Genomic DNA, 19,005 nt, shown 5'->3' with positions numbered 1-19,005 from the left:
CTTTCTTTCCGATCATGCTTTTCTGATTTTTTTGAAACTGTGAAAAAAGTCAGGTGCCTAATGAAGTACCTCTGATGATTTTACTTTCCTCCCAAAGACTTCAGATGAGACAGAGGTTAATGATGAAAGCATGAAACTGAAAAAATTATGTCTGGAAATCTTAACTGACTGTGTCCATAATCCCTGCATGGCCAAGGCAAGGGAATCCTTTCATCACTTCTCAGAGTATCCGTCACCAGATTTTCCTGACTCTCCAGTAAACTATAATATAACATCAGCATCTTTCTACAAATAAAGATGCATGAAAGCTAGTGTCATTCCTGATGAAAGTTATTGAAGTTCCTCGTGAAGGAAGGATTAAGATTCACATAATATTGCCAACCATGGGGGCAAGGTAGCGGATAGGAATCTATCCAATTTTTATTACCATCACTTCCAAAGCATTAGCTAGAGATTGTGGTTAAAACTCCAAAAGGAAAGAGATAATAGGCTTTCATGAGGAGAAAAGTCAGTTCTAATGAAGATCATCTTTTCTCCCAGCTCATGTGGCCAATGCTCCTGGAATACATAACTCCAAATCAGTATGCCAGCATCTCCCTCATCCTTAGCTGAGAAGCTTCAACATGAAGCGCAGGATGCGCTGAACATCAATTATTCTGAATGTGTACTTGGTAGGTGCAATGTTGTCACATTCATTATCCTGTAGGAAGTTGGGATGATAGTATCTGTTTCATGTCTTCCATACAACTAGATGTCATTGTTAAGCACACCCTAGAGAAGGTGCTGGTGGTCAAGAAGATATTTGTTTCTGTTATTATTCCCATTGACTGCTTCATCAACCTACTTTGAAATGTAGTGAAGTTTATTTTTGTGTCCTTTCATGACACAGTAGAAGGGAGAAAAAGAAAAAATCTTCCCCTTCTCAGGCTGATGTGAAGAGAGAAAGAGACAGAGATAGACACTATGAGAAACAGAAAGGAAGGGAGGGAAAGAAAAAAAGAGAGAGAAAGAAAGGAAGAAAAAAGGAAGGAAGGAAGATAAAAAGACAGAAAGAAAAAAGAGAGAAAGAAAGGAAGGAAGGAAGGAAGGAAGGAAGGAAGGAAGGAAGGAAGGAAGGAAGGAAGGAAGGAAGGAAGGAAGGAAGAAAAAGATCCATTAGTGGAGACTATCCCCAAATCCTGAAACTGCGAAAGAAGGTCCTTGATGCTTCTTAGCCCGTAGGAAGATACATATTAAAGTTATGGAGGACCTAGCTCATTTTCTCTGTCACTGATTAAGCCAATGCTGCCTCCAGGGCTGAAGGATTCCTCACACAAAGCTGAGAAGCTAACCTTGTGGGACTTATTACCAAACCTCATTTTCAGTATGTTTTCTCATAGTCTGTTACAGAGATTGCAAATATAAACAAAATGTTGAAGGATCGCTAAGTATCTTTGGATCATATAATGTATATATTTGATATTTTCTGCATTTTCACTTTGGGACCTTTGGATTTCTTTAACTTTGTTTTAAAGAAGTGAACCTGAAACCTCTGAAGACACTAAACTGATCCTGTTCTTTAAAAAAAAGTACCAGAAGACATACATGCAAGCCACCTAACCTTTCTAAGTCTCAGTTGTCTCCTTTTTAAAATGCTAAGAGTGGACCACAAAAAAGGCTCCTTCTAGCTCTAAATCCATGATTCTATGTCACTAAATTCCAAAATGCTCTAAGTATTGCCATTTCGTTAAACTTTCTCTAAGACTCTTTGTAATTCTTGACCAGTGACCTGATAATCATAAAAGAGAGAATAAGTTTGACCTCTGAGATAGGCATATCTAGGAACCCTTCACTAAACAAACCCCACTTGATATTTTGAAACTTTAACATTGAAAATTGGACCTTTCTACATGACCTTATGACCATAGTAATGCCCTTCAAGCATTCTCTTGCGGAATCTGGGTCTGAAATGTAAAGTAGATTGAATTGATTTCATGGAACTACATTTAGAAGGGAATCAATAGCTAACATGGAATATGGATTCGTGATGTCTCGTGAGTCTTACACCAACAAGTATGAGAGAGATACACTTCATGGCTTTTATGTACACTTCAAAGAACATATGCAATTGACCAAACAGAAACCATGGTGGAATAATTTTCCCTAGTTAACTATACCAGTTGTAGAGATGAAAAGGGTGTCATCAGAAAAATCTATAACCAGAAAAGAACATGAGTTAGTCATGAAGAAATTGTGAGGGATAGACTAAATATTCCATTGGTATCCACACAATATCAAGAAATCTATAGGAAGGATCCCCCTGAACATAATATTGGTGGGATGCCTCTGATTTATGGAAAGACATGGGAAAGATTCTCAGGATGACAAGGAGTGGTTAGATTTCTATCTGGACCCATCTCTACTCCCCCAATGATACACTTCATCTCTGCCCAACCCTTCTACTGTGCCCTCTGGGATTCTCATTTAGAATTTCTTCCTCTTGAGGTTCATCAATCTTCTGACAAGTGACATTGTGTTCTTGGACATACTTTCCAAAACTGATTATATTTTATCTCATGCCTCTCAACACACTGATCTTGGGGCAGGAGGGGAGAGTAGGAATACTTTTACTACTCAAGGTTCTTCCCTCTGCTATCCCAGCCTTGTTCCTTTGAAGTTCATTCTATATAAATTTATTTTATATAGATCTAGATCCTTGTGACTATTACCTATCAATCCACAGGTCATTTCTGCATACTTTTTAAAGGTATTCAGTACCTAGTTAACAGTCTTCCTTTCCAGACTGACAACTCCCTCCCTCCCCCCACCCCTTTACTAGGGAGCTCAAATCCTCCCTCAACTACTCTAACTTCCATGTTTCTCAATTTAATTAACTTCCATGACCTACTCCTCTTCAGCTATGGAGAAATGGTCATTATTTATAATCTCTCATCACCCACATATGTATTAATTCTATGACCAAGAGCTCTGAAATGTCTTTTTATCCACTCATAATTTCTTATTTTCCTTTCCACCTTTCCCTATGTCTTTCTCCTGCTAAATCTATTCTTAATCCTTACCATGACCTCCAATCCCTCTACCCCTCAGCACTTTCCCAGACCAGTACCACTACTCTATCTTCACTTTCTTCCATTCCCAGTCCTAATCTCTAACTTGCCCAGTTCCACTGTGTATCATCCATTATTCTTGAACCCCTTGTTCCTTTGCTGTTTTACCACCCTTGCCAAACCACAGCCTAGCAGTGCTCCCACCATTTGCTTCCTTTGTTCCTACTCATATTATTTAATGGAGGCTGGGAAATTCACACAACTGGGCCAACTGAGTCTACTCCATTTATGTGACCTAATCTCAACTGGGACCTTGATTTGCAAGGCAATGCCTCCACTCTTCGCTAATTGTTTCCAGAGCATCCCATATAATGACTAATCCAATAAAGGCCATTCATATCAGCTTCTTCTTGTCCATCTCAGAACCCCTTTCCCTCCCATTATAGCATCCCCCACTCTCTGCTTCTTTACTTAAGTCTCTGATGAAGAGGTTGCAATACAAAGCCATCTACATATATCCTATATCCCATTTCCTCCACCATGCCCTGCAGATTACCACCCCTCCCAAAAATGCCACCTCTCTAATCTTCAATCTCTCCCTTTCTATTGGTGTCTTTCCTGCTGGCTACAAACATTCCAGAGTGTCCTTGATTTAAAAAAAATTGCAATATCAAAATCCTACCATTTGCTCAAATTCTAATTCTATATTTCTCTTCCTTTTGCCAGTCAAACTCCTAGGAAAAAATTCTTACACTGTTCTCTCCTCACTTCATAATTCTTTGCATTCTGACTCTTCTGTTCCAGTGACTTCTTAATTTTTTCTCATTTATTTTCATTTATTTTTTCTCAATTACATGTCTAAAAAATTATTTTTTTTTATTTTGAGTCCCAAACTTTCTCTCTCCCGCCCTCTCTCTTTGCCCCTCCTTGAGAAAGCAAGCAATTTGTGGTTTATCAAACGCTATATTACTATGGTCATTTACTACTGGATGTTACCTAATCTATTCCACTGATTCATCACTCTATTTCTGAGCTGGTATCAGATTATTTTGATGATTACCACTTCATAATACAGTTTGAAATCTGCTACTACCAGACTACTTTCCTTTACCTTTTTTTCACTTATTCCTTTAATATATTTGACTTTATTCTTCTAGATGAATTTTGTTATTTTTTCCAGCAGTATAAAATAATTTTTGGTAGTTTGATTGGTAAGAAACTGAATATATAAATAAATTTAGGTAGAAATGTTCACTTTATTATATTGGCTCAGTTTAGCCATGAGCAATGAATATTTTTCCAGTTGTTTAGATTTGACTTTATTGCTGTGAAAAATGTTTTGTAAATGTCTTCATATAGTTCCTGAGTTTCTCTTGGCAGGTTGACTCACAAGTATTTTATGTTGTCTATAGTTATTTTAAATGAAATTTCTTTTTTTATCTCTTCCTGCTGGACTTTGTTGATAATATATAGAAATGCTAATTATGTACATGGGTTTATTTTATATCCTGCAACTTTGCTGAAGTTGTTAATTTCTGCAACTAGTTTTTTAGTTGATTCTCTAAGTATACCATCATATCATCTGCAAAGAGTGACAGTTTTATTTCCTCATTGCCTATTCCAGTTCCTTCCATTTCTTTTTCTTCTCTTGTTGCCAAAGCTAGCACTACCAGTACAGCACTGAATAATAGTGGAGATAGTGGACATCCTTGCTTCACCCCTGATCTTATTGGAAAGGTTTCTAGCTTATCCTCATTATAAATAATGCGTAATAATTATTTTAGTCAGATAATACTTCATTTTAAGGAAAGCTCCATTTATTTCTATGCCTCCTAGTATTTTTCATAGGAAGGAGTATTATATTTTGTCAAAAGCTTTTTCTAAATCTATTGAGATAATCATACGATTTGCGCTGGTTTTGTTATTTATATGGTCAATTGTATTGTTAGTTTTCATAATATTGCCATTTGATTTTTTATTCATTATAAATACATCATTTCCTGTAAAAGTCTTTGCATATTTGCTATTCTTTGCAACATTTGATACTGTTAATCATATTCTTTTCCTGAATGATCTCTCCTCTCTGAGTTATTGTGAAGCTGACCCTCTCTTGGTCTTCAACCTGTCCAACTGCTTCTTCTCAGTCTCCTTAGCTGGGTTATCATTTATATTATATATTCCTCACTGTGCATATATTCCCTTTATTCTGTTTTTTCCTCTTCTCTCCATGATTTCATCCACTCTCATTAATTTAATTATCTTATCTAGGTGATGATTGCAAGATCTATGTGTCTTTCCTGAACTCCAGTACCATGTCACCAAATGTACATTATAGCTAGATATCCTTAGACATCTCGAAGTCAATGTGTTCAGAATTAAAATCAAATCTCCCAATCAAATATACTCTTCTTCTAGACATCCATATTTTTGTCTAGGATACCACTATCCTTCTAGTAACCTAGTTTCACCACATTAGTGTCATCCTTATCTCTTCACTCTTATTCACCTCATATTAACCACTCATTTCCAAATATTGTCATTTTCTACTTATCCATGACTTCTCATGTCTGCTTTTCTTTCCATTCACATTGCTACCACCTTTGTTCAGAGCCTCTTTGGACCTTTGCTTCCCACTTGGTCTCCTTGCCTTAAATCTTATCCTGTTCCAGTCCTTCTGATACATGACTATTAAAGTGATTTTTCTAAAGCCAAGTCTGGCCATATCACTACCTTATTCATACTCTATAATGCTTCTAAGATGAAGCAGATTCTTCATCATTTAAAGCCCTTAATACCCTGGTTACAACTTACCTTTCCAGACTTTTTTTCTTGTATATACATAACATTTCAGCCAAACTGACTTTTTATTCTTCTTCTTATTATATATCTTATACAACATTGTATTTTCTACCTTCGTACTTTTACATTAGGTGTCTCCCATGCCTAAGAAAGCAATCAATACCTTCTTCTCTTATAATGTCTTGTTTCCTTCAAAGCTCAGTTCAAGTATCACCTTCTACATGGAGCCTTTCTTGATCCTCCTCTGAGCTGTAGTAACCTCCCTTTCTCCCGTCACCTTATATCAGTTTTCTACATAACCTACAATTCTCTAAATACCTGTATATGTTTTCTATATAACATATAATCTAGATGGCAAACTTCTGGAAGGCAGGAGCTATTTCACTCTTGTCTTTGTAGTCTCCAGATCCTAGTACAGTGCTTGGTACATAGTAGACATTTAATGAATGTTTGTTGATTGATTGAACCACTGGAAGGAGTACCCCTATCAATGAGATGGCTGACCCATTGTACCATAGAAGCAACAATGGGTAAAATCTACTACAAACAGAAAATGTCACAATCCTACTCATTGCTCATAGATGGAACTACAAAAGGAAATTGAAATATGCCATATATTATAATGATCATTGTTAATAGCAAGACCTTGGATTCATAAGAAAGCTATTTTAAAGCAACTCAATACAACCAATGCCGGTTATTGACCATTTGGGGATTTCATTGCTCCCATAACAATAACTCATCTCTACGTAGCTTCCACTAAAGTTCTATGCCAAATACCTCATGACATAGAAGTGATCCTGGATCAGTGAAGGAAAATCTCTGGCAAGTCTGACCAAACCAAAAAAGCTTCATTATTTATCCAGTGACAAACTCTATCAGCTGTCTGAGGAGCAACCCAGCTAAATTCAGAGAGATTAATCACATAGTGCTGGCCACCAGATAGTAAATTTTCTTTCTTTTGTTTTCTACCACAGCAATTCATGAAGTCCATCAACCAAGACATGTATAAAATATAAATTTCTCTGCATGATATTTGTGTTTAATAAATGCATTTTCATTGCATTTATTCCATTCATTCACAGCCTGCTCCACTTTCTACCTTGCTGGTCTTCTTATGTGATATTCCATTCAATGGTCCAATCATACTTATCTACTGCCTATACTTCTTACAAGACACTCAATTTTCCCTCTCTGTGCCTTTTCATTGGACTTCCCCCATGTCTGGACTGCTCTCCCTATTTACCACTGCCTTTTGGAATCCCTGGTTTTCTTCAAATCTTAAATACCATCCTCTATAAGAAGCTTTGCCTGATCCCTGTGGCTATATGTCCTCCTTTCCAAAACTATTCTGGATTCCTTTTGTATATATTCCATATTCTATTTGTATATATTCCATATTTATGTCTCTATTTGTACACATATATACATATGGTTTGTTGTTGAGTTGTTTCAGCTACATGTCTGATTCTCCATGACCTCATCTGGCAGTTTCTTGGCAAAGATACTGTAGTGCTTTGCCATTTCCATCTCCTGTTCATTTTACAGATGAGGAACTGAGGTAAACAGGGTGAAGTGACTTGGCCAGGGTCACCTAGCTAGTAAGTGTCTGAGAACAGATTTGAACTTGGGCCCTCCAGTACTCCATCCACTGCTCCACCTAGGTACCCACATACATACATACATACATATATACACACATACATATATGTATATACACATTACCTCACTCCAACTAGAATATAAGGTTCTTAAAAATAGGAGCTATTTTGCTTTAATCATTTTGTCTGCAGGGCTTAGCAAAATGCCTAGTACATAGTAGGTATTTAATAAATACTTTAATTGGTGGATTTTTAAAGCTTCTCATATCCACACTGATAAAATTTTTCCTTTTAAATTATATTTTAATGAAATTTTTATTTTTAAATAAAAATTTCTTTATAATTTTATATAATTACATTAATTATTATATATCATATGCCAATTATAAATAAATTTATTGTAAATAAATTCTTTAAATAATATTTTAAAGTACTTTTTCTTTTAAATAGTATTTTATTTTTTCCAATTACATGTAAAGACAATTTTTAACATTTTTTAATAAAATTTTGAGTTCAAAATTTTTTCTCTCCCTCCTCCCTAAGACAGTAAGCAATTTGATATAGGATATATATATATATATACATATATATATACATATAACATATGTGCAATCACGTAAAACATATTTCCATATTAATCACATTGTATAAGAAGAAACAGAATAAAAGGAAAAAAGCTGTGGAAAAAATAAACTGAAAATAATATGCTTCAATCTGCATTCAGACTCCATCAGCACTTTCTCTGGATGTGGATAGCATTTTCTGCCATGTGTCTTTTGGAATTGCCTTGGACCATTGTTTTACTGAGAAGAGCTAAGTCAATCATGGTTGATCATTACACGATGTTGTTGTTACTGTGTACAATGTTGTCCTGGCAGAACTTTACATTTTAAAGCAGGATAAATAGATACACACAGACACACAGCATACATATACACGTGCACACACATACACATATGCGCATGCACACACGTACATACACGTGCAAATATTTGATCCTCACAACCCTAAGAGGTGGGACAGAGGAGAAGAGAGAGGTGAATTCACTTACTGAACACTTGTGTTGATCACACTCCTCTTTCACCATCACCTTTTTTGTTAATAGAGGATGGGGTAGGGGTGAAAAGAAAATTGTAGGAGGATATGATGGAGGTAAACAAGAAAATTAATAATGACACAACCAATAACAGTAACATAACTATGAACATGAATGGGATGAATGCAACTGTAAAAGGGAAGAAAACCCTAGAAATAATTAGAGAAGAGTATCTAAAATATATATTGTTTATAAGAAATAAACCAGAAACAAGATTCATATAGAAACAAAAAGGGAGAGGCAAAGTGAAATTTTTTATGATTTAGGTGAACTCAAAAAGCAAGGGTAAGCAATCATGATCTTAGACAAATAAACATTATTAAGTGAGATAAACAGGAAAATTACATGATTATTAAAGTCACCACAATAAAAAAAATAATGCCATTACTTAATATCTATGAAGAGGATGGCCTAGCCTTTAAGTACTTAATGGAAAACTTAATCAACATGGGAGGAAAAAGACAGCAAAAAATAATAGTTGTTGGGGATCTAATAGTACCTTTTCAGACTTAGACAATTATAGCAGTTTAAGGAACTAAATAAAATGTTAGAAATGTGAGGGAGTAAAAGCTCTCTGGTGATTATTAAATGAGTATAAAAGGAAGTATTGATATTCTCAATTGTTCACAGTATTTTATAATGGCCGTGTGGTAAGGTTTAAAAACTTCATAAAGAAATGCAGAAAAGTAGAAGTAGTAAGCACATATAAGGCAACTGAAGCCCAAGGAATTTAAGAGCTTTGCTGGAGGTATCCAAAGAAAAAGAAGCAAAGTTTTGGCAAAAATGAACTCCAAGGTCTCTGCCATTCTGGAATTCTGTTGTTCTGAAGGGAGACAAGGAGGGTGGAAGTCTAAATCAGGTTGGGAAAAATGAAGCAGTGTCTCCCATATACTGTAATAGAACATCTCCATGAAGAATTTATCACAGGCAAAGAATGTCAACTGTGTGAAAAACACTAATTGTTGGTTGAGTTAAAGAATATTATTTCCAGTATCCATTTAGCAGAAATAAAACATATGAGTGAAAAGATGGTATTCAGGATCAAATATTTCCACATGTGTGTATGTGTGTGCATGCACATATGTGTATGTGTGTGAGTGTATCTGTATGCTGTGTGTGTGTCTGTGTGTGTCTATTTATCCTGCTTTATTCATACCATTTTAATGATATTTTTATTCATCTATGACAAGTCATAAAATTCACTATAACTCACACATGAAGTTTACCAACTTTGTCCAAGACACATGTTGTATTTGTCCTTCATTCTCAAAAATTACTGATTGCTTCTGATTACTCCTTAAAGAGGCCTATTCACTGAATGGGTATCACCACATTCTGTGAGTACCTGAATAGGCCAAGGTCTCCCATTGCATCCTGGGCCATCTCCAGTCATCCTGATGAATATCTGGTCACTGGATCCAGATGGCTCAGGAGGAGAAAGTGAGGCTGCTGACTTGCACAGCCCTCCCTCACTCAAAACAAAGTCAAGTGCAAGTCATGTCATCATTTCTCTGATGTCTTCTTTGAAAACAAAGGACAAACATTCTCAAAGAGGACCATGACATCAGGGAGATGATGACATGACTTGCAGTTGACTTTGATTTGAGTGAGGAAGGGCTGTTCAAATGTCACCAGCCTTAGTTTCCAAGACACATACTGAGTCACAGTTATTAAGTCTGTTAGCTTTTTAGCTAAATAACTTCTGAAGCTTTTCTCCTTCAACAGAATGAAAAATTTATTTCTAATTATAGTAGGAGTTATTAACAGCAGGCAGTAAAAGCATACAGCATTATTTGACAGTTACAAATATAAGCTAGTTAAAATTCCTGGGCCACCATACCTATGCATGCTTCTCACATATTTCAACAGTAGTGGCATATCTCTTAGCATTATGAAATTGATGATTTTCTTAACAGTCATGAAATATATATCAGCCTAGAACATTTGACACATCACACACAATACTAAACACACGTAAATCATGATTACAGATTATTCTTACCAATTAAAAATGTTTCTCACGAATACATCTATCTTTTTCCATGCCCAACCCTGAGACTAATGAGAAAAAGCCTAGATTCTTTAATCTGATTAATTAATTCAAAATGTCTGTTGTTATTCAACTGCAAGGTTGAAATAATTTGAATAACACTTGACAGCAATACTTGAAGATCTTATTTCTGATTTGTAAAGTTGCTCCTCTGTGACTAATCGTAATTTGTGAAAATATTCACATGAAGCTGGGTTGTGGGTTTTTTTGACACAACTGTGAAAAATTATTTGGATGAGGAAGGGGAGCTATGATGGACTGCCAGTTTTTTTCATCATTAGTTGATATTGCTAATATTTCTAACATATATATTTTAAAACAACTAAGAAAACTGATAATAATAAAAATAATAGCTATATTGTATAGTATTTTGAAGTTTATAAAAAGAATTCAAAGCAATATATATAAATATATGTACAACTCCATATATAGATGAAATTTCTCATATATGCGTATATACCCACATTACATATACATATTCTTATTGTTCCCCAAAACAACCCTACGAGGTAGGTATTAGAATTGTCTCCATTTTAGAGATGAGAAAGCTGAGACTCAAAAGGATTAAGTGACTTGCCCAAGGTCACAGAATTAGTAAGTGTCTGATGCAGAATTTGAACTCAGGTCTTCCTGAGTCCAAGTCCAACACTCTATCCACTATGGCACCTAGTTATCTCATAGCTGATGTACTGTAAGAAATGGTAGATAGATATAGATATACATATATAGAAATAGATATATATCAACAATATAGAGAATTATGGGAAGATTTACATGAAGTAATGCACAGTAAAGTAAATGGAACAAAAGAAAACAATATACGTAAAGACAAGCCAGATCCTGATTAGTGCAAATAATTAATTCCCCTGACCTGGGTCTCATTATTTGCATTTGCACTGAATATTTCCATTGAACTGCAAAAAAGTGATCATATTTCACTAATTATAACTTCAAATTGTACAGATCCCAATACAGGAGACCACTTCAGAGGACTCACTGTTTCACTAATTGGAACTTAGATGTAATCGCAACAATGTAAGTGGAAAAAGTAACAGTCAAAAAAAAATGTCAAAATGACTGCTGTGAAATTCTGAAGAACAAACTTGGCTCCAAAAAAAAGGAAATGAGAATACACCTCCCTCAGATGTCTTAAAAAGTTAGGCATTTTGGATGCTGTTGGCATTGTTCAGTCATTTTCAGTTGTGTCCATCTCTTCAAGACCCTATTTGATGTTTTCCTGGCAACAATACTGGAGTGCTTTGCCATTTCTTTCTCTAGCTCATTTTATAGATGAGGAAACAGAGGCAGGCAAGGTTAGATGAGTTGGCCAGGATCACACAGCTAGTAAGTGTCTAAAGTCCTCTTTAAAGTCATAAAGATGAGTCTTGCTGACTCCAGGCCTGGCACTTTATCCACTGCACCACTTTCCTACCCCACTCAAGGCACAGAATACTGCATATAATATTGGGCTTGGTTGATGTATTGGCTAATTTTGCAGAATGATTTTATTTTCCTTTATTTTCTATGAGGAATAGCTCCCTGGGAACAGGACAGAGAAGAGATATTTTGGGAAATGAATGTGATATAATAATAAAAATATCAATATAAATTGTTTCAAAAGTGGAAATAGAGACAAGCTCATTAACTCAGTCAAGGTCACATAGCAAGGCAGTAATAGAATAATGCTACCTGAGCAGTTCTACTGGAAAACAACAAAGGTCAAGGAGGAGAGAATAAGCATTTGCAGATTGCCTACTACAATGTACCCTGTGCCAAATGCAGTGTCCAGCACATAGTAAGCACTCTATAGATGTTTATAAATATCATATAAATGCTGATAAATTTTATTTCATTTAATCCTTACAATAGCCTATGAGGTAAGGTGCTATTATTATCCTCATGTAGGGAAAACTGAAGCAAACAGAGATGACTTGCCCAGGGTCACATAGTTGGTAAACATCTCAAGCCAGCTTTGAACTCAGATCTTCCTGACTCCAGGCTCAGGGCTATGTCTTGTTACTGGACTCTGATAACTCTGGAGGAGAGAGTGAGGCCTATAACTGCACATCTCTGGCTCACTTTAATTCAATTCACTTGCAAGTCAAGACATTGCCCTTCATATGTCACTGGTTCTCTTCAAGAACAAAGAATCAACTGCAACAATGACAGAGTCAGTCAGCATTTTTTGCCTAACTCTCCCACAAGACCTTCTCCACAGCTACCTAGAAAATAAGGTACTGAATTCTGATCAAGAATGCCAAGAAAATGTCACAATGAGTCATTTTTCCAGCTGAAGGCATCTTAAACAGAGAGGTTTATGGACACTGGGGGTGAGATTTGTCAGGAACACAACATTTGGCAACTTTTGTGGACTGGGATCATTCAAGGACCAGGGATAGAAAGAAAACTTGGTGAGAGCACTAGGGTAGAATGCACCAAGACAAAAAGAGATCCCAGTGGACCTCTGAACTAGCACTGGGAGCAGGAACAGGTGCCATCTGGCAACTCTGTCATCCATGATCAACTTCCAGGATGATCCAGGGCAGAAAGGAGCAGCCAAGACAGAGCAAGGGCAACCAAACATTGACTTTAAACAAATTATAGAAACTTAGCTCTATGGCTCTGGGCCCAGAAACAGAAGGGTGACTCAGTTCTAACTTTTAGACCAGCACCTACACTATAGTGGACTGGTAGCATTCCAGCACCCAGAGATAGGAAAGGAACTGAGATAAAGCATCAGAGCATAAAGAGATCTCAGGGGACCTCTGAACTGGTATTGGAAACAGAAATGGGTACCATCTGACAACTCTATCACCTGTTACCCAGTTCCTGGTCACAGATCCAGGACAGAGAGGAGTGGCCATAAATAAGCAAAAGCAGGGCCCTAGCCAAGTACTTAGCACAAAAAATTCCAGAATTTTAGCCATGTGGTTCTGGGACCAAGAAAAGATCAATGATTCAATTATAACCTTTAACCTAGGACATAAGTGGAAAAATCAGGTAAAGAGATCAGAATCAAAGGGGATTCAACAGTTCAATTACTCTGAACATCGGTTTGAGTGAAGGAAGGCTGTGCAAGGGCGGCAGCTTCACTTCCCCTCCAGAACCATCTGAATCCAGTGACCTGATATTCCTCAGAAAGCTGACTGGAGATGGCCCAGGATGCACTGGGAGACCTTGGGCTCCTTATGCCAAGGTCTTTTCAGGTACTCACTTAGAGTGAGTAACACCCATTCATTGAATAGGCCTGTTTAAGTGGTCAGGGCATAGCCCCTTTAACAAGGTCAAGAAAAACAAAGATATCAGGCTGGGTGGGAAACAGCAACAGTTACTATTGATAATCACTGTAAAGCTAGGGGGTCCAGGAGCCCTTGGCAGGGGGCCCCTTGAAAACCCAGTTTGAGTGTTGCCTCACCCTAAGTGAGTACCTGCAAAGACCTTGGCATAAGGGGCCCAAGGTCTCCCAGTGCATCCTGGGCCATCTCCAGTCAGCTTTCTGAGGAATATCAGGTCACTGGATGACAGATGGCTCTGGAGAAGAAGTGAGGCTGGTAACTAGCACAGCCCTTCTTCACTCAAAACAAAGTCAAGTGCAAGTCATGTCATCATTTCTCGATGGCATGGTCTTCTTTGGCAATGAAGGATGAACATGATACTCTGAACGTGCAGAATTTCTCAGCAGGCTAACAGGTACTAAATCCAGCAACAGTCTACCAAATAACTACACACAAGCCAACAGACTCAAACCTGGGTTAGGAACTTGCTGAACTCAGACCAGGAGGCCTGTGAATAGGCCTTTTCCCCAGGTCACGTCACTTTGGAAACACTAAAAACTGTGAACTGTGAAAACAATAGAAGGTCAGGGCATCTTCCCCATCTCACTCCCAGAAGTGAGCAGACTTCAACTCTAACATTGAGGGTCTCTTGACTGGCTAGAAGAATGTGTAAATAAAAAATAACTCAACCATAAAGAGCTACTATGATGGTAGGGAAGCTCAAGACATAAACACAGAAAAAGATAATAAGTTGAAAATATCCACAAGCAAAGCTTCAAAGGAAAAATGCAAATTGGACACAAGCTCAAGAAGAATTCCAAGGAAACATTTTAAAAAGAGATTTAAAAAAATCAAAAAAGATTTCAAAAACTAAATAAGAGTAGTAATAAAAACAATGGGAAAAAATAAGAAACGAAATGAGAGCTAGCCAAAAAAGAATAAACAACTTGGTAGAAGAGATGCAAAACCTTACCAAAGAAAGTAATTTCTTAAAAATTAAAATTAGTTGAATGGAAGCTAATGACTCCAAAAATAGCACAAAATATAAAATATCTGGTGGAAAAAAACTGACTTGTAAAACAGATCAATGGAGGAGGCAACAGGAGTAGTGGGTAATATTTGAACCTCATTCTTATCTGAGCTGGTTCAAGGGGGAAAGAATAAACATACATATGCTGTTGGGTATAGCAATTCCTCTTACGCAATAGGGAAGTAGGGAGGAAAAAGGGTGGGAAGAGAAAGTAAGAGTGAGGGTAGATTAAAGGAGGAAGTGGTCAGAAGCAAAACAGATTCTTAAAGGAGGAAGAGGAGAAAAGAGAAGAATAATAAAATAGGATAGAGAAAAATACATAGTTAGCAATCATAAATGTGAATGAATTGAATTTGCCTATAAGATAGAAAAGGGTAACAGAATGGATTAGAAACCAAGCTCTGACTATATATAACTATGTGTTTACAGAAACACACTTAAAGCAATAAAATACACCTAGAGTTAAAATAATTATTCAGCTGAAGTTAAAATAAAAGATGGCTGGCAATTGTGATCACAGACAAAACAAAACAAAAATAGAACTAATAAAAGTAAAAACATGGAAACTGCATTTTACTGAAAAGTACTATAGATAGTGAATTAATATCAGTGCTGAACATATATGCACCAAATGGCATAGCATCTAAATTATTAAGGAAAAGTTAGATAAGTTACAGGATGAAATAAAACTATAATAGTTACCCCTCTCAGATTCAGATAAATTTATTCATAAAATAAATAAGAAATTAAAGAGAATAAAATTCTAAAAAGTTAGATCCTGAAGAGTATTGAATGGGAATAGAAAGGAGAATATTTCTTTCTTAGCTGTACGTGACACTTTTACAAAAACTGATCATGTATTAGGGCAAAGAAAATTACTCACAAATAAATGCTAAGACACAGAAATATTAAAATGCCTCTTTTCTGACCAAAGTTGCATCCAATAAAGACCCTTTGAAGTATCCATTTAAAATTAAATGAAGCTAAACTTAATTTTAAGAATGAGAGTATCAAAGAACAAATTAGAAAAAAAGTTTAATAATTTAGCTGAAGATAATGACAATAATGATATAGCATACCAAAATTTGTGGAATACAGTCAAAGCAATACAAAGAGGAAATTTTATATCTACAAAAAAGAAAAAGAATAGATGAATTGGAAATATAACAAAAAAAATGAACACCAACACATTAAAAACCCCAAATTAAACACCAAAATAGAAATTCTTCAAATCAAAGGAGAGATTTACAGAAATGAAATAAAAACATTCTTATTCTGGCTAGTTCAATAAGATAAGAAAACAATGTTGAAGGAATAAGTATAAGCAATGAGGAAACAAAACTCTTACTCTTTCCAGATCTTATGATGTTTTGCTTAGAGAACCCTAGAGTTATTTTAAAAAATGAAAAATTAACAACTTCGTCTAAGTTACAGGATATAAAATGAGTTGATGCAAATTATCAGCATTTTTGTATAAAATCCTGCAATCCTGTAAATCCTGCAATAAGAGATATTCCATTTGAAATAAATATAGATAGTATAGAAGATGTGGGAGTCTACCTGATAAAATAGATGCAGTAACTATATGAACACCATTATAATGCACTCTTTACACAAATAAAGACAGTTCTAAATAATTGGAGAAATACTAATTCCTCAGGGTTCAGACCAAAACAACATAATAAAAATGAAAATAATACCTAAAGTAATTTATGTATTCAGTACCACAGCAATCAAATTACTAAAAAATAACATTATGCTGCTTGAAAAAAATCACAACAAAAATCATCTGGTGAAACAAAAGGTCAAGAATATCAAAGCATTCATTTAAAAATGCGAAAGAAGGGGATTAACAATATTAGATCTCAAACTATGTCATCCTAAAACTATAATCATCAAAAATAATTTTGTATCAGATAAGAAATAGAGTGAAACAATCAATGGAACAAATTAGGTACACAACATGCAAAAGCAAATAAGCACAGTAACCTATGTTAAATAATAAATAAGTAATAAGTGCAATGATCCCATCTATTGGGTCAAGGACTCACTAGTTGAGAAAAACTATTGGGAAAATTGGAAAAGAGAAAGAAAGAAACTAGGCATTGACCAAAAATCACACCATCTATCAAGATAAGCTTAACATTAGTACATTATTTAGACTTAAAGAGTGATATCATAAGCAAATTCGAAGAACATGGGAGAAATTATCCATCAGGTTCATGACCAAACAAAAGGTAGAGAGGTTCAAAGGAGGTAAAATGGGTAATTTTAATTACCTAAAATTAAAAAGATTGTATACAAAAAGCCCAAAGCAGCTAAAATTAGAAGAAAAACAGGAAACTACGGGGAAAAAATCTCTTCAACAAGTTTCTCTGATAAAGGTTTTATTTTTAAAGTATGCAGGAAACTTAGTCAATTTAAAAAGAATAAGAACCATTGCCCTAACTGATAAATGGTCAAAGGATTTAAATAAGTAATTTTCATTGGAAGAAATAAAAGCAATCAACTGGCATATAAAAATGTTCTTAATAATCGGAGAAATACAAATTAAAACAACTCTAAGGTAGTACCTCATACTCATCAGATTGTCAAAGAAGACAAAAAAAGGAAAATGACAAATGTTGGGAGGGATTTAGGAAAACATGTATACTATTGGTAGAGCTGTGAACTCAACTCTTGTGAAAAGTAATTTGGAACTATTCTTCAAAAACTATTAAACTGCGCATACTACCCAACAATATCATTACTACATCTCTACCCCCATAGAAGCCAAAGAAAGAGGGGGAAGACCCATATGTACAAAAATATTTATTTTTCACTCCTTCTGTGGTAGCAAAGAATTGATTGGTTGTTGTCCTTCGTCTTCAAAGAGGACCAAAATGAAATCACCATTGTAAAGTGAAATTTCATTGTGTCTAGCTGCTCTACCACAGGTTGGGCACAGATAGTCCTTGTGAATATTTGGAGTGAATATCCCAAATTTGCGCATCCTGCGTTTACTTTGTGCTGTCTCAATTCTGCTTTGCTCAAAGAGCACAGCAAACCTTTCTGATGCGGGCATGCCATGCTGAGTGGTCCTGTGCCAGTGACTCCTATGTTGCACAATCAAATTTAAAGTTCTTGAGAGAGACCTTGAGAGTGCAAAAAGTTAGAAAACTGAGGAGATGCCCCATCAACTTGGAATGGCTGAACATGGGTGGCATCTAAAGTTTTGATTTACAAATATTTTGGAATACTATTATTCTCTAAAAAATTGTGAGGAAATGGTTTTAGAAAAACCTGAGAAGACTTGTATGAACCTAAGGCAAAGTGAAGTGAGCAGAAAGAGGACAACAATTTACATGAAAACAGCAATATTGTAAAGATAATCAGTTCTGAAAGACACAATCAACTCAATACCCAGCAAGAGTTTCAAAGGTCTCGTGATGAAACATGCTCTGAAAAAGAACTAAAGGACTCAAGAGTGTAGGTTGAAGCATATTACTTTCTATTTCTTTTCCTTGCTCTTTTTTTTAATATGGCTAATACAGAAATTTGTTTTGTATGACTACACATATTTGATCCTGATGAATATCTGGTCATTGGACCTAGATGGCTCAGGAGGAGAAAGTAAGGTTGGTGACCTTGCACAGCCCTCACTCCCTCAAAACAAAGTCAAATGCAAGTCATGTCATCATTTCTCTGATGTCACTGTCTTCTTTGAAAATGAAGGATGAGCACAGATAGATAGACATTTGTAGTGGATTTTATTTTTCTTGCTTTTTCAATGAATGGAAGTCAGGAGGAAGAGGGAGAGAATTTGATACTGAAAATAAATTGAATTTTAAAGGAGACTGTTGCAGGGCAGTTGATTATTTTCAATATTAGAGGGAAGTTCCTCACTATAAATTCCCTACATCAATGAAATCACAGGCTTAGTTTCCAAATATACTTTAGTTAGAGGGGGCATGTGGCACAGTGGATAGAAAATACTAGAGCCAGGAGCACCTGGGTTCAGGTTCTGCCTTCTGATAGATCCTACTTATGTAATCATGAAAAAGTCACTTAGTCACTCAGTGGCTCAGTCAATGCATTACAGAGAAGTTCTCCCTCTAAATTAGTCGA

At 35.8% G+C, this 19,005-nt stretch overlaps 1 protein-coding gene across 1 annotated transcript in view; it reads left to right on the top strand.

Moving 5' to 3' along the window:
- Window positions 1–19,005, top strand: part of LOC140522793 (maestro heat-like repeat-containing protein family member 1) — a 128,899-nt gene that overhangs the window by 28,611 nt on the left and 81,283 nt on the right. Inside the window, 3 exon segments of the mRNA XM_072638051.1 lie at window positions 98–196; window positions 541–602; window positions 604–671. Of these exon segments, the coding sequence (XP_072494152.1) occupies window positions 98–196; window positions 541–602; window positions 604–671 (229 nt within the window).

Source organism: Notamacropus eugenii, chromosome 2 (assembly GCF_028372415.1).
Source record: "Notamacropus eugenii isolate mMacEug1 chromosome 2, mMacEug1.pri_v2, whole genome shotgun sequence".
NCBI lineage: Eukaryota > Metazoa > Chordata > Mammalia > Diprotodontia > Macropodidae > Notamacropus > Notamacropus eugenii.
The sequence above is the reverse complement of the archived record's forward strand: the minus strand, read 5'-3'. Positions and strand labels throughout refer to the sequence as shown.